The sequence below is a fragment of the Arvicola amphibius genome, chromosome 8 (genome assembly GCF_903992535.2).
Source record: "Arvicola amphibius chromosome 8, mArvAmp1.2, whole genome shotgun sequence".
NCBI lineage: Eukaryota > Metazoa > Chordata > Mammalia > Rodentia > Cricetidae > Arvicola > Arvicola amphibius.
In genome coordinates this window covers 94,725,190-94,742,114 of record NC_052054.1, presented here as the reverse complement: position 1 = coordinate 94,742,114, position 16,925 = coordinate 94,725,190, and the positions used below count along the sequence as shown (strand labels likewise).

The following is a 16,925-nucleotide window of genomic DNA, read 5'->3' as shown; positions in this document are numbered from 1 at the left end:
TATAGTACAAAGGCTGTTGCCTCGTGACTGGGCTATGGTGCATTGTACTAAATAGGAACCCGTGGTCTATGATAGTACAAAGGCTGTTGCCTCGTGACTGGGCATATTGCCCGCCTCTACCTGCTTTTCTGTATTCTCTGTAGCTTCATTTGTTGCCAGACTACCAGTTAAGCTCGTTTCATTTCACATAATACACTACATGGAAGCAAAGGTAAAAGGAAAATCTGTGTGCATGTCATTTCCTGTCAAGTAGAAGCACATGCAAATAGAACAGAATAGCCATAATAATGTAAGCAAACAAGCGAGGGGCCTGAAAAACTGGCATGATCATGTGTACTTTATTTTTTTTAAAAAAAAATGTAATTTGTCTCTGTGGGGGTAGGTGCATATGATTGCAGGTGATTCTGGATGTCCAAAGAGATTAACAGGTATCTAGGATCTGAAGTTACTGGAAGCTCTGGGATACCCAACATCCCGGAACCAAACTCTAGTGTTTAGCAAGAGCAGCACGAACCGTTATGCCCTCGGCCTTCTCTGAGCCCCAGTGCCATGTACTTTAGACGGTTTTTAACCTGCAAGACTTTAACAGCCCTTCTCCCATCTTCTGATTTTGTGCTTTAGATTTGGACTCTTGTCACCCAAGTTGTCTTTTATTTAATTTCTCTGTGAATGCACAGGTAACTGATTTGGAACTTTGCAGGGATTTGTTTGTGTAATATCATGACAACAAGAATGTCCGGACGTCTTCTTGCTCTCCAGCCTTGTTCTAGCCTTCCAATAATCCATGTAGGTGTGCTTCCTCCTTCTCTTTATTTCAGACAGTTGCATGTTCCTAAACATAGGATCAACAAACCCACAATGCAAATACATCCAAGAGGATGCTGTTCTCCCACACTGAGGAGCAGAGCAAGCATGGAAGGGTGGTAGGCACGGCAGCCTGACGTGAAACAGGATTTCAGAGGAATTGTCATTCCGCTGGATCCAGCCTTCTCTGGCTGTTACAAGGCTGCGGCCACAGGGGAATTGGGGGAAAGCTTTGAAATTGTGAGCCCAGGAAAAAAAAAAAAAAACCTTGCTAATGCATTTTTGAACCAGATAGAGCAGAGATCAGTGGCAGGGAAGCTGCACTTAAAATGATTGCATTCCAGCATAAAGAGGACGCTTCACTTGAATGTGTGTGAGTGCTCCCAACTCTCTGATGTGTGAGTGCCAAGCTGGTGGGAAACCGAATCAAAGATTGCTCACCATTGCTTCCTCCGCTGTCTCCCCTCCGTCTCTCAAAGCAGCTTCCACCTATACATGCTTTCCTGCAGTATACACCAAGCTGGTTTTTACTCATTCCTCTGCAAAGTGTGTGCTGCCACGACCCTAGTATTTAAGCTGAGTCCTTTTAGATCATTTTTGATTTCTTATTTAAAAATCTCCTCTGGGGGTTGGTAAACATCATGTAGCAGGTGAGTTCAATCCCCCAGACCCACGAGGTCGGAGGAGAAAAGCGACTCCTACAGATTACCCTTTCACCTCCACTGACATGCTGAGCCAGCACCCGCGCACACACACACACTCACACACATATACACACACACTCACGCATGCATACACTCTCACACGTGATGGAAGGGATAGGAGGAGAGAGGAGAGGAGGAGAAAGGAAATCTTTGGCAGTGCAGCTTAAAGCCCATTCTGTTATGCAGATGTGTGAAATTCTTGCCTCTGTTAGAGTTGGATAAGGTTTTTTTTCCCTGCAGTGGATAGTGTTAGCAAATATTTTGGGGCAGATATCTAAAAATGCTACTTTGAATCGCCGAGTGTTTGAACGTTAAGAGATTCCACCAAATTACCCAACAAATCACGTTTTACACTTTACAATCCACAATGAATAAGCAAACTCATTTCCTTATCTACACTCCGTATTTTAATACTACATTTTTATGTTTTTTTTAAACGAACCACTGTAATGTCTCATTAAAAGAATTAGAGTGAATTGCAAGATCCTAATAGATTCACCTCAAAAGTGCATCATCAAACTCTAAGAGAATCTAATCCGAGGACTCTTTACATAACCCTCCTTTGTTGAAAATAGAACTCTCTGCAGCACACTAGACATACTGGATGCTATGCGCAGTCAGGCATGGGCTGTGGTGCCCTGGTGCTGTCTTGTATGTTTACAAAAGCCAACAGGTAATACTCTGGTTGTTAAATATGCAGCCATCATTATTGTAAAAAGAAGCAGTAAGTACTGATAATTTATCACCTTATTGTTATTTTACTATTAGTGCAACACTTTTACACGTGTTGTTTCTGTGTGCTAGAGACGCTCAAACCAATGCAATGTTGCTCATTTCTTTCTGACTCTGTGTTCAATGTGGTTGTGTTGGTGATAGGAAATCAGCCGTGCTGTAAACATTTACACCACAGAAAGAGACTCAGGAATCCTTCATGTCAATCTTGTATAATACTGGATTTTTTTTGTTCATTTATTTGTTTCTTTTGCTTTTTGCTTAGAGCAAGTACAATACTGGAAAATCATGCCCATGCAGATTATGGTCAATGATTAAAATAAATAAGAACTATAATTATAATACCCCCATTTCCAGGGACAGCAAAGATTTCGCTGTGGTTAAAGACCAAATGCAGTTCCAATGTATATCTTTATTGCCTCAATAAACAAAACAAAAATCTGTAGATATTCTCACTGTAACTACACATTGCACATCTACAGCCACAAGTAAGTTACAAAATTGTTTTTCTAAACCCAGTGACAGAATTGGTGAAGCCCAACTGTTCATATGGAATTTATAATAAAGTATATTGTATATTTTATCAGTTTTATAAATTGTACGCTACATATTTTGTGAATAAACCTACAGTAAATATATAATCGCACATGTACATATTTTTGCCATAAAGCTTATAGATTATCAGCATACCACTAGATCCAAAAAATGACATTTTAACACACTTCCCAGTTGCTTTGTTTGCAAACTAAACTTTGACAAGCACTCAAATATTACTCGTAAGGATTGAAGTCAGTTCTTTTTTTCTTATACTACAGGTGTGTCGTATCAGTCTCTTGGGTTTGGGACATGAGCAGAATAATTTTCATTTACCAAAATATGTTTAATTAAATCTGAATTCTCTTAAGAAAAGAGGAACTTTGAAAGAAGAAAATGCATTTAATTACTATCTGGTTCTTTCTCACTTTCCTTAGAAATTTGAAAGTTAATTTCTTTTTAGTCTCAGCATTTACCTAAAATCTGAACACTGGGTTTGAGACTACTATGAGAGAAGCCATGTGACATTCGCAGAGATCGCCCTCCTCATTTTACAACCGTGTATGGATGCACACCTGCTTCACACCTAATCGAGTCAAACATTTGGAAGGTTTATTTGTTATTCCTTTGTGTGTAAGTGTGAGTGCCAACTTGTATGTATTTGCACTGAGTGCATAACTATTGAGTTCAGAAGAGAGCAGTGGTTCCCTTAGACCTGTAGTGACAAGCAGTTGAGGGTCCCCTGTGTGGGTGCTGGGCACCGAACCCCGGGTCCTATGGAAGAAGAGCACCAAGCACTCTAAAACACCAAGCCATCTCTCTAGCCCCAAGGCAAGCCTTTTCACGAACTGACCAAAATAAGTTATAACCCTCCATTTTGGGGACGTTTTAAAATTTTTAAGTGAAATAAACGAGTGGCAGACTAGATGGGAAAGGAACGAGGAAGTGAACTCTAAGAAAAAAATGGTGGTCCAGAAGAGAGCATTCTACCCGCTGAAAGACTCAAGTCTTTAGAGATGGTTTGAGAATGATGTGTAAAAGCAGAAATTTGCGTCTCTTCAGAAAAGAAAGCAGTTTAGCCAGTAGACTCTGTGCATTTGTCTCCTAATTCATTTGTAAAGCACTTGATTTTTTTAAATCGAAGACTGGGGAAAGGCCACGGAATGGAGGAATTACCTAGCCCAGCCCTTCCACCTCTCAGAAATGAACATCAATGTGCAGAAAGGTTATGTTTGGCCCAGGGTATTATAGCTGCTTGTTCACGCTGTTGAAACTGGAAGAATTGAATTTGTGTTGTATTTCTCATTTGCATGTGTGCCAAAGTGCATGGCCTACCTATGTAAGGCAAGTGCTGTAACAGGCAGCGTTGAGAACAGCCCTTCAGGCTGCAGTTACCTAGAGACCTGGGTTCATGAGCAACGTGGAATATGTGGAAAGATCAGGATAGTTGAGTTCACTTCGTTTGTGCCTTGTCTTTCTGATTGTGGGGGAGTCAGTTTCCCTTATCCTTCGGGTCCTTCCTCCATCAGATTGTTTGATAATCCCACTGGTTTCAGAAGACTCGAGATCAAATGTTCTTCCCTATTTTTCTGTTGCCTTCTCTGAACACAAGTGGCTTGATATGAGCCCTATGAATGATTTAGGAGTATTCAGTACCTCTGAAATGAACAAAAAGAAGCCTATTATCCCTCAGCATTTTTTTCTTGCCAGTGTCTCCTTAAAAATGTGAGCTGCATGATTCACTACCTCCCTGCATTTCAACTTTGTTAATCATCTTCATTATGAAAGACTAAATGGTCCTGTTTCATCTCATTCGTTCCATTGAATAACTGTTTATTTTCAATACATATATTTAATGGCCATACTAAGGTTTTTATTCATGTAATTATGTTTTTATTCATTTAGTTATATAAAACACTGCAATACCACTGACTGTCTCAAAGACTGCATTTTGAATGTAATACATGGATTTTAAGAAAAAGCACTTTGGCATTGAACAGTACAGTGTTGAAGTGATTTTTTTTCTTAGGGGCAGGGAGAGGCTTTCTTAATGCACTTTAGTTTTTCAAGCTTTTGAATTATGTGTAGTTTTGCTTGTTTTCAGAATGCCTATGCTTTGCCTTCATTTATCCTATCTCAACCATTTGGACATATTTGTAATTATTAATTCCATTTTTCTTAATCATATTGCCTTTAGTCACTTATTGCTTGCATTTATTTAGTGTGACATGCTGCAGCATGCATATGGTGGTCAGAAGGCATCTTACAGGGGTTGGTTCTCTGCATGTGGGGTCCAGAGATTGAAGCTGGGTCTTTAGGCTTGGTAGCAGGAACCATTACCTACTGAACCATTTCACTAGCCCCGAAATTCCCTTTGTCAAAAAGATCAAAACTTGGAAATAATACCAATCACCTAATTGATCCATTTAAATTGCTAGGGAATGGCATTTTGTTTCAGCTCTTCCTAGTGACTCTTCGGAAAGCCACCAGGAAGAGAAAACCTTACCCATGGAATGTCTCATGTAAAATTAGAGGATACGCTTCAGTTTCAAGACCCCTGATTCACACAGACCTTGCCGTGGTGACCGTGGTGTTCTTTCCACTGAGCACGCAGGCTCTGGCAAACTTCTGATGCATCACACTCTGTTCTGTTTCCTTGCCCACATCCTCAGCTTTCTTAGACGGAAGGAAGTCATTCGGGAGAAGCACAGGGCTCCTCTACTCCATTTCCCATCTGAAGATAAACCTAATCCTTCCTCCTAACACACCCTTCTGGCTGTTTCTATCCATGCAGATTTCTCCCTCTTCTGAAGCTTAACTATGAATATAGGGAGAGCTTATTGAGAGATAGGGAGCCATGTGAGAGAGGAGGCTGCTGTGTTCTTCCATTTGTAACTCTGTTAATTGTTATTAATCAGTCTTCAAGTTCAGTTATTCATAGTTCTAAAAATATCACCAGGAATTCTGTTCTGATCTTTTAGTTTTTGAAGTTATATTGTGGCTTTTGGAAATAGAAAATTTCCTATTTTCAAGACACGTTTGTCATTCCTAACCATGTAGATTCCTAACAAAGGTGAAAGAACTCATGGTTACCTGAAATAGTAAAAAATTGCAAAGGGCAGGAAAGATAAACTTTTTATATGCTACCAAAGATGCCCTTAAGATGATTCAAAAATTGGAAATGGAGCATTTGGTGTGATAAGTATCCTTTCAGTTTTATATTTAAAATCTTATGTAAAAGGATTTTCTTGATGCTATCCCTTCAAGTCACTTTTGCTTCTATGACCTATTTGATCCAGGTCCATCTGCCTGCTTCCTCCTATAGCCTTTGCCTCATGCTTTCTGGTCTCAGTGGAAACGATAAATAATAATTGGGAAAGTTCCAAAAGAAACTCATAATGCCATTTAAAACATGAATATATGACACATCATAAAATAGCAATAAGGAAGAGGAAAGTGATTGATATGACATTCGGGAGGGCCTGGAAGGGAAAGGAAAAAAATATAACCCAGAATCAACACTGTCCGACAAAAACCACTGAATCTTGAGAACAAGTTGGCTGTGAAGATGTCCAGGATATCTACAGTACAAATAAATGTTTAAATGTGGTATTTGTTCAAAAGAGAAATTTAAACTCTAATGCCCAGGAAGGGAACAAAAACAGGATTTTTCTGTTTTGATTCAAGTGCTGACAATGCAATATGTGTACACGTGTGCATATGTTTCTGTGTGAGTCTGTGTGTGTGTGTGTGTAACTCCTGCATATGTACCATCTGATTTGTGTGTTTATTTGTATTATAGTTCAACGAAGAGTTTATAAAATTGGACATTTAAATTTTCATGACATTTTAAAATTGAATTTATTTAGCATTGGTACAATGTCATTCCAATTTTATTTCTGTAGATGGATGGCTCATAATTCCAAGAGGAAAAAAGAAATTCAAATTGATATTTTTGCTATGATTTCATTTCTTATTTGCAGTCCTAAAAAGTGATAACAGTGAAGGATCTTTGACTGTAGTTATACCCAAACACCCTCCAATCACTGCCTTTGGAAGAGTAGGGTGGTGAGCTTTCATGCCTTCCATTTGATCTCTTTTGGGAACACACAAGCCATCATCTCTAAAAGTTGTCTTCTTCAATGCTGGATAAGTACGTTTTCTCTTCCTTGCCACGAGGCAAATGGAAGCTAATAATTTCTATTCCCATAGCAGTGAATACAAAATCAAAAGAGGCTAAGTCACTGCAGTGACAACTTCAAAGGGAATTCCTTTTTGAAGTTCATAGCTTTCATTTATTTAGTACTGAAACTTGTCTGCTAAGCCTGCTCTCAGTGGCCTCAGGAACCCTCTGCATAGCTGGAACCACATTGTAACAGCGCCAGTATTTCTGTCACGTTTCGCTTAGCAGACACACATATGCCTTGACAACCAAAGGCATCATAATGTGCCTTGTGAAGGGGTCGAGGGAGGGAGTACTCAGAGTGGGCTTTCAAGGATCCAGAAATTTTCCAGGAGAAATTTGATAACTCAGGTTACCTTTGTCTCCTGTTCAGTATTAAGAGTGCTTTTTTGTTTGGTTGTTTTGTTTTGTTTTTGTTTTTTGTTTGTTTGTTTTTCTTGTTTTGTTCTATTGTAAAACCAGGGTTCTTTCAGATGCCTTTCCCCTGAGTAAGCAAAGGGACTGATCTTCTGCATTCACAGTCGTTTTCCCTCCTGTTAGCCTCTCATGTCTGTGCCAGGGCTCTGCAGCAGAACTGCACAGAAATAACTTCTATAATAGACTGCTACAATGTAGCGGGACAAAAATACCTTTAAAAAATGGCCCTATTGGTAACACTCTGTTCCAATGCGAAGTTAACTATAGGCTGGGTGTGTTAAGAAACACATTTCCCAAAGGGATTTTCAGAGGAATTCTAACTTATGAAATGTTTCCTGACTTCAGAAATTAATTCCTGAATGATCTTCTCTTTCTGATCACCTTGGGAGCTATGATTTTTGTCTCAGGAAAACATCACCTGTCCAATTATTTCAACATCAGTAATTTAGAACAAAGAGCTATAAGATACAGACCAAGACAACACAAAAAATTTTAATGTTTATGTATTGTTATTTACACTTGTTGTAACAACTTTAATTCATTTTTGTTTGTATGTTCGATACAGGAAAGTAGTGTTGATTATATTAAGAACATTTGGGGAGGATGGGAGGGAGGGAAGAAAGGAGAATAGCCATGATAGCATTTGGAATTATTAGGCTGCTGACACAAGTCCTGTTGTTAGAGATGTCACCTCTTTGTATTTCTAACATTCGTTAATGGTCCTAGCCTTGTTTTTCCATTGCTGTATAAGGAAAGTATCCATTATCCAAACTGACTTAGGAGACTAAAAGATGGATATGCTTCCTTACTTCCCTTCCCTTCCCTTCCTGAGAGAATATAGGGAATTGAAATCTGTTCTCCTGCCTTTCTGGAGGACTTTCTAATTAGTGGGATATAGTTTATAACAATACCCTGGCTCCCTAAGGGTCTTTGGTTGACCTATTCTTTTATTGAAGCAGGAAACAACCAGGACGAGATGAGCTCATGGAAGGAGGGCTATCTCTAGAGGGAAAACTAGGAGAGGCCAGCAGACGTCTAAGAACCTGAGATGGAATGGGCTGTTGTCATACATTATTCTACATGCTTACTTTACTGCTCAGCTAGGGATCCAAGCAGAAATTACAAGCTATTATTAGAAAAGCAAGCTAAATAGTTTGGGATGGATAACCTCATATCCCATGCGTTCACTTCCCATTAAGATCCAGCTTCCTGCTTAAGTGGATGCCTTTAAGTACTACTGGCTCTTTATCCATTCTAACTGGGGTCCGTTATCTTTGCTTTGGAATACTTCATAAAGAAAATGCCTTTGAAATCTCTAAGAAAGAGAACTCTCTGTTGGAAATAGGTTTATTAAACACTAACATTGGAGAATTAGATGTGATACCCAAGTTTTTCGCCAGGTACATGAATTCCTTGAACAACATTCACTCTCTGAATCCTCTTGTTCCCCTGTACATAAAAAAAGGCAAGAGTTGAAATCCATCATCTCTAGGGTCTCTTTCAATGCTGAATTCTATGAGTCTATATAGTTGATAAAATACCCTGCTGTGGTTATCCATCTCGGGCTAGACAGAAGAGAGTGATTTCTCATAAAAAGCAAGCTGGGAGCCTTATGAAGCGGTCGCCCGGCTTTCATCATGATCAAGATTTGATTCAGATAGAACACCGATTTTGAGCCACCTCTGGGCTCTGAAACTACTCATTCTTCCATTGTGTGTCCACGTATTAGGAGTGGTGGCTTACTCATTAGCCCTGTAGTGATGTCCTGTGCATTATTAAACTTGATTGTTGCATGTGTCCTTTTCAAAATTATATTTCAACATTTCCACTACATTCACTATTACTAAAGCTTTTTATATGTGCATATAACATTTAAAATGGAATATAATGATATAATGAGCTATCCTTAATGTCATCTGCTATCTAGTAAATGAACTCTTCTCTCTATAGTTTGAAATCCATTAGGTCTCACTGGTTCCCTCGGTGCAAAAGAACAGCATCCATGAAATATTCTTTTACCATGGATGCCTTGTATTTAATTCCCTGTATATATGAAACACATTTCAGATCAGGTGTTAATCACTATGCATCTTAGCGAGTGCGAGAGAATAGAGAGAGAGGAAGAATACATGAAACTACCTCAACAGAATAACCTTCAAGACTATTGACTAAGCACAAGCAAAATGGTCTCAATACATTATGCAAATATAGGGTCTTATTGAACTGACTCATAGTCCAGATCCCAAAACACAGTTGGCCCCAGATCTAGTCAAGAGGAGCATTTTTATTAATAAAACTCAACGATCTTGAAACAGCATATTGACATTCTTCACAGTCTCATAGCTTCGAATCCAGGAGTTTCATTTTTAATGGATCATGGCATTTATCTTACTAAAATTTCTTTACTTCACTGATGACCTAGTTTCTGCCTAGTTAAAGCTTTCCTGAGAACATCCTTATTCCATATCTTTAACAACAAATTTTCAAGTGTAATTAAAAAATGTATTTATGATTTATTCATTGGGCCTATTCATGTGTGTTCTTGGGTGTGTGTACATACACCATCTGCATGCAGGAACCTGTGACAGTAAGAGACGGGCCTTTGGGTCCCTGGAACAGGGAGTTACAGGGGTTGAATTCCCAGCACCAACAGGGCAGATCTCAGTCATCTATGACTTCCCTTCCAGTGGATCTGATGCCCTCTTCTGGCCTCCTTGAGTATCAGGCATGCATGTAGTATACAGATAAACATTTGTACATACAAAATAATAAATTTTAAAAAGTAAAACAATTACTAAATTTAACCCTGAGCTCTAAATCTAAAGCCAAACTCCTTTACTCATCTCATCTATGCACTAGAAATTTTTTGAAATAAAAATATTGTTCATTAAAAATAATCTACCACGAATTAATCTTCCAGATCACACCTGTATTGGATGAGAGGACTCTGAAAACTCGTGTCATTTTTAAAGTTCTAATCTTGCCTGGAGAGCGGTCTGAGTGGAACAGGCCAAGCCCAGACCCTCTCTGCAGCAGAACTGTTGTGTGGGAATGCACAGCATTTATGTGTCAAAGAAGCAGCTGCCTTCCTCTTCCTCTCAGTGACACAAACTCAGTGCTGCAATATTCCAGAGCATTCTAGTTCGATACTTCCTTCTGCTCCCTCCCCTTTAAAGCGCTGGGTTTTATTTTCTTTTTGTCCTCAGTTAACTTTTCCATCTATGCCTTCTTCCTTCTGTATTCTTGTGTTCTGGTCTCAGAATGTAGCTGTCAGCTGTCGGACACAGTGTTCAGCCAGTATGCGATTTCGATCTTCTCAATTCCTTTTCTATGCATGTTTTAACTCCTTCAATCCTGACTTCAGTTTCTTCCTCTTTTATTCAGCAAAACATTAGCGGTCGTCGTGTTGCTTAGTTACAGTAAGCTTTTTAAAAGTACTTTCCTCTCTAATAATGGTTTTCACGACAGAGGCCGATGTCACCTATAGCTGAGTGAAATGAAAAGAATTCATTTTTGTGTAGGTTAATTATCCTGTGGCCTGGTGGTCCAAGCCTTGTGAGTTACAACCGAAGGGAAGTCAACATCAAGGCATGTTGCATGGCATCAGTGAAATATGGAAAACTATCTGACTTAAGAGCTTACCGGAAGATCAGGATAGAGGTTATGAAAATAGTAATGAATTACTGGGACAAGGGCTATGTTGAGTTGAAAGGTCATGTTCATTACCCTAAACACTTCGGCTGAAATGAAAGCTGCCATCTTCCACAGGACCTGGTATGTGTCTGGAGCATGCCCCTCTTCCCTGATTGATGAGGTTTAGGTGGCTCTCACTAGGAACTCACTATGTGAATACGCAAGCACATGGGGCGTTAGGTCAAGATGCAGAAAAATATACTTGTAGGGGTCAGGATCGCTCCTAGTAATAAAATTCCATTTTGCAATAATATGCAAATAGCAATACACATCAGCACTGCCTAAAATATATGTAAATATGCTTTAGAAGTATTTGAGTTGAAACAGCATTTAGAATTTTGTCCAACTACAAAAATTGTTAGGCTAGATATTCGTCCATCACATAAAACAAAATCAGTGTCATTCTTTTTCATCAGTTTTTATAATGTTTTAGGCTAGCATATAAAATAATGGGTGTCTCATTGATGCTTTCACATACATATATCCTTATACTTCTTACATATTCTTTTTCCTGCCACCTCTCCAAACTTTTTCTCCCTCATCCCTGGTCCTCTTGTTCCTCCCAGGTGAGTCCTCTTCTGTGTATGAAATGTGTTTATGTGTGTGCGTGTTTGTGTGTGTGTTAATTCTGTGTATGAGAGATTCTGCATATGAGAGAAAATGTGCATATTTTCGCTTTCTTTCCATTACTGTGTTGATCCCCCTTCCCCTTCATTCCGGTTCTTCCCCTTCCCTCACAGTCCCTTTTTACTTTCATGTCTAGAATGCATACATTTATTAAAAAAGTGCAACATGTAAAGATCCACATTTGTGATTCTACTAAGCCAAACCACAGTTTTTTTTTAAATGATAGATACCCTAAAGGATGACCCATAAAATAAAGACTATGATGTATGCACACATTTTAAATATGGATGGGCTCTGTGTGAGCCTTGTCAGTTTGGTTGCTCACCTTCCTGGACATAGGGGGAGTTGGGAGGACCTAGGACTTAACATAGTGAAGGGAACCCTGATGGCTCTTTGGCCTGGAGAGGGAGGGAGTGAGGGTATGGGTGGAGGGGAGGGGAGGGAAGGGGGAGGAAGAGGGGAGGAGATGGAAATTTTTAATAAAAAAATGAGGAAAAAAATTCTTTGGCAGGACCAACTGAATAGGACCATATTATTTTTGTTATCGTTCAGCAAGTATACACTATAGTTTTGAAGTGCTTCACTTTGATAATTTTCCTTTTATATGTTCAGCTTTCTGGGACTTTTTTGTGAAACAGGCAAGGGTTTTACCCTGGACCTATGCAACAACCTCATTCCATGCACGATGTACGTTCTTCAAGACAAAACTCAGATTCACTAACTCAGGGGCTTCTCTGTAAGTCACTGCAGGGCAGAAGTGCTCAAGATGCATGTGGTTTTCTCCAGGATGTTATTTCTCACACTATTTTATTTGGTGCTATTTTATAACTACTAGATAATACCTTTGATTTTTACAGGATATTTATAGTTATCATTATAGTCATAATTATCGTATTTGTAGATAAAAGCAGAAATAAAAACACAGGAGTTGGCAGGTTAGGTCAGGAGGTGATAAATGCTAGTTACGCACACTTGGAAGACATGACTTTGACTCCTAGAGCCCACAAAGAAAAGCTCTAACTGCACAAAATTGTCCTGACGTCTACCTGGCTAGTGTGGTTCAAATGCACCTCACCCCGCATAGCCATCATATGCATATAATAACAATACATTTTAATGTTCAGAAATATAAGACATTTAATTTGGAAAAAAACTATGATAAGAGGATTATAAATATCCTTCAAATTTGCTCCTATTGATGTGCTTCCAGAAAAGCTACTAAATTTGGACAGTTCTAATACACACTTTAATGAGAATATATGCCATTTTATTACACTTGGCAAGATGCTATGAGTAACATTCGTGATACTCTTATTTGGTTGCAATTTTAGCTTTCAAAGCTAAAAAGGTTTTGCTTTGAAACAACGTTTAGAATTTTGTTCAAATAATTATTTTTAGTTCTTAAATGTCTATTTGATTTTCAACATTAAAATTTTTAAAGTCATGATAAAGATGACCAGTTTTTTGTAATAGAAATCAAATGATGGTTTCCTTAACTATTTCAGACACAATGTAATGAAAGTACGGAAGACAGATCAGAATGTATATTGTACTTGTCGCTTGCACTTACATTGAAATGGAGGGAAAACTGTTCCTTCATATGGTGTAATTAAAATGAAAACTACTGGGGAAGGGGTGTTGCTCAGTGTTGCTCGTTGACAGACTACATGCCTACTACATGCAAGACCCTTGGTTCCATAGCCAGTGCCACAAAACAACTAACCCAACAACCATCGACAACTGTTAGACTTGACACTCAGTAGTTAGTGATAATGCCTAAGTGCTAGGTACTTGCTCTGGGGACACTTTACATGCCCCTGTCACTTAACTGCACGGCTTCCTTGAGCGTAGTATAAAACCAAGACTCTGAGCCTGCTATACACACCCTGTGAACCCTGAACATCAGTCCTTACTGTCACCCGACAGCCTGTGTATACTGGGAGTTTTTGACACTGGCCTGATGCTGGCATGTCCCGCTAGCATACCCAGTCTTTCTAGCATCTTTTGACCTCTTTCTTCCTGTAATGTTTCTCTACAGATCTACGGTTATGCCATTTCATTCAGTTCTTGGTACTGTTCTATGGACCAATCTCACATTGTCTTATCAAGTGCATTTTATAGCCAGTTGGTGTTTGGTTTTTTCTGTGCCTCTTCTCCATTGTGTCTATTGGAGAACAGGAAAAGAGTGAACACTTCCCTTCGCTGACAGCTAGCTGCAGCCCAGGACTGAGTTGTACTCCTTGCTCGGTATTAATTGAATGAAGATGATTGTCATTTCTTAAAATAACCTTTAAGTGCAGTAGAATTTCCATGCACGTGAAAAAATGCTTCCTGCAATTATCTAAGCTAATTAGGTGAGTCCCTAGAGTTCTGAGTTCGGCTGATGTGACGGAAGGTCTTCTTTAACTGTTCTCTGTCAATCACCGTGGATATTCGCATGTTTCTCGATGAGATCATCAACTAACCATTTCAAAAGTAGTACTGACTAGGTATATTTATTAAGTTGCATGTAGTTCATACAAGAAAGTCTGTTCTGAAAAGTCAGTATAAAATAAATGAAGGAATTATACTCATTTATAATTTATATTTTTAATAACATGGGCAAAGCTTAAAATATGTGTGTATTCATTATTCAGTATTGTTATTTTCCTCCTCATCCTTTTGTTTGTTTGTTTCTTTGCTTTTGTAGTTTTTCAAGGCAGGGTTTCTCTGTAGTTATAGACCTTGTCCTGGAACTCACGCTGTAGACCAGGCTGGCCTCAAACTCACGGAACTCTGCTTCCTTCTACCTCCCGAGTGCTGGGATTAAAGGAGTGTGCCACCACCGCCCGGCTCCTCCTGATTCTTTAACCTCTCTTTAAACTCTCACTCTTTTTTAATTGAAAATAGAATTTTTCATACACTATATCCAGATTACTTCTTCCTCTCCCTTCTCTCCAAGATCCTCTTACCTCATGTACACTAAGCCTCTCTCTCTCTCTCTCTCTCTCTCTCTCTCTCTCTCTCTCTCTCTCTCATTGGTAAAATAAAATAAAAACAAACTTGGATATGAAAAAAAGAAAAAACAAACAAACAAATGAACAGGGATAAAAAAAAAAAGCCAAAAAAAACCGCACAAGACACATGTGTAAACTGAGACTAACACATTCACACACACAGATATCCCATATAAACATAAACTGGAAGCTATATAATATACACAAAGGTAAAAATAGAAAGAAAGAAAGAAAGAAAGAAAGAAAGAAAGAAAGAAAGAAAGAAAGAAAGAAAGAAAGAAAGAAAGAAGGAAGGAAGGAAGGAAGGAAGGAAGGAAAGAAGGAAGGAAAGAAGGAAGGAAAGAAGGAAGGAAATGCTTGAACCATTGTGAACCCCACCCCACCCCCCAAAAAAACCTTCAGAAATACCATACCATTTTATTCATTTTGTGTTGGCCATCAACTTCTGTACCTGGAGCCTGCGCCATGCACACACTTAAGAGTGTGGTTTGTATATCCAATTAAGCACCAATGGAAAAAGTTAAATTTTCCTTTGTAGTTAATCAATTTTGATTTAGGGATGTGGGTTCGTGTCCATTTTCCCTCTCCACTCTGAGGCCCAGACTGGCTTAGACTCATGTGGACCCTGTGTAATGCCACAGTCTCTCTCAATTCATGTGTGAGTCAGCCCCGTTGTATCTAGAATGTCTGGTTTTCTTGCTGTCATCCATCCCTTCTAGCTCTTATGATCTTTCTGCCTCCTCTTCTTTAGAGTTACCTGAACCCTGAGGGAGGGATCTGATGGAGACATCCCACTGAGGACTCAGTGTTCCACAGTCTCTCACTCACTGCATGCTGTCCACGTGTGGGTCTCTGTGTTCAGTCCCATCTACTGCAGGAGGGAGGCAGCTGATGATGGCTGAGCAAGACACTGACCCATGACTATGACAAAAGCTTGTTAGGAGCCATTTTCTTGCTATATTCCTTTACCAGAACAATAGTATTTGGTTTTCCCCTAGGCCAATGCCCTCTCTAGTCTCAGGTTCTAAACCACCTGAGCCGTGTCGGGCATGGCTTCCATCTCTTGGAGTGGGCCATAAGTCCAATCGTATAGTGCTTAATTAATTCCAAAACTTTTGTACCATTTTGCACCAGCATATCTTGAAGGCGGGTCACTGTTGTAAATCAAAAGGTTTGCAGCTGGGTTAGTGTTTCCTTTCCTCTTTTTGTGGCATGTAGACTACTTTCCAGCACCATGAACACTAAGTAGAATGTAGGAGTGAGGGTCTGGGTGGACAGCAGCTTGACTTCTCCATCCCCAGTGAGTTGTGTATGTATTGGATTCAGCAAGAGGACCTTATTAACAGTTTGTGGAGAGTAACCAATGGCCTTGGCAATGGCCTGGGTTATTTTCAGGTTTCCAGGGGTCCTCTTTGGTCAACAACTTGATTCAATGTAACTCTATTCCCGGCATGGAGGACTTCATTCTGTGGTATACGCTCTTATTCTTTGGAAAGCACTTGAAATTTTTTCAAAAAAAAAAAAAAAAAAAAAAAAAAAAACGGTGCTTCCCAGAAATTGATTAACAGGGCTAGACAGATATCTGTGTATAGTTTTTGGAAAACAACATGCCAGTAAATAGATAAAGAGACAGTGTTTTAGCTTCCTTTCCTCCCAGCGTGATGAAAACCTCTGAGGAAAAAGGGTTAAGGCATATGGAATTTATTTCAGCTCGCAGTTCAAGCTCGAGGGCGTCAGGACAGAGAAGTCTGAAGGGGAGGACCCTGACGCAGTTGGGGATATCAGATTCATCAGCTTTCTCACATTTCTTCAATGAAGATGGTGCAGAACCCAGCAGCCATTTGCTTCCGTGCCTCCTTGGCTTCTGTCTGGGCAGAAAACAGGAGTGAGGTGGCAGTTTGTCTTCAGTCTTGTGACTCATTGGCAGATCTGTGACTTGAGGAGTATGAACGTTCTCGGCGAAGTACTTCATAGAACAAATGTCACGCGATTTTATGTTTTAAATACTCCGTGTTAAGTGTTCATGAAAACACATGGCTTTGAGGTCTGTTTCCACCTGTTCTCATATGTAACATGTGTTTGTGTCTTTTCAGACAATCACAAGGACTGCTCTGGTGTGTCTTTGCATCTCACACGTGTGCCGTAAGTGCCTGCAAGTTTTCCAGACAAGATCTTTAAGAACATAGAAGTGTCTTAGTCATCTGAGGCAGAAGATTAATTAACCTGAAGTTACTG

At 39.4% G+C, this 16,925-nt stretch overlaps 1 protein-coding gene across 12 annotated transcripts in view; it reads left to right on the top strand.

Annotated features, from left to right (window-relative positions):
* Pam (peptidylglycine alpha-amidating monooxygenase) overlaps nucleotides 1-16,925 on the top strand; it is a 289,362-nt gene that overhangs the window by 194,376 nt on the left and 78,061 nt on the right. For all 12 annotated transcript variants that reach the window (XM_042055489.1, XM_038338643.2, XM_042055490.1 and 9 more), the window contains exon 8: nucleotides 16,784-16,832. In XM_042055489.1, coding sequence (XP_041911423.1) covers nucleotides 16,784-16,832 — 49 coding nt within the window. The remainder of the gene's footprint in view (nucleotides 1-16,783; nucleotides 16,833-16,925) is intronic.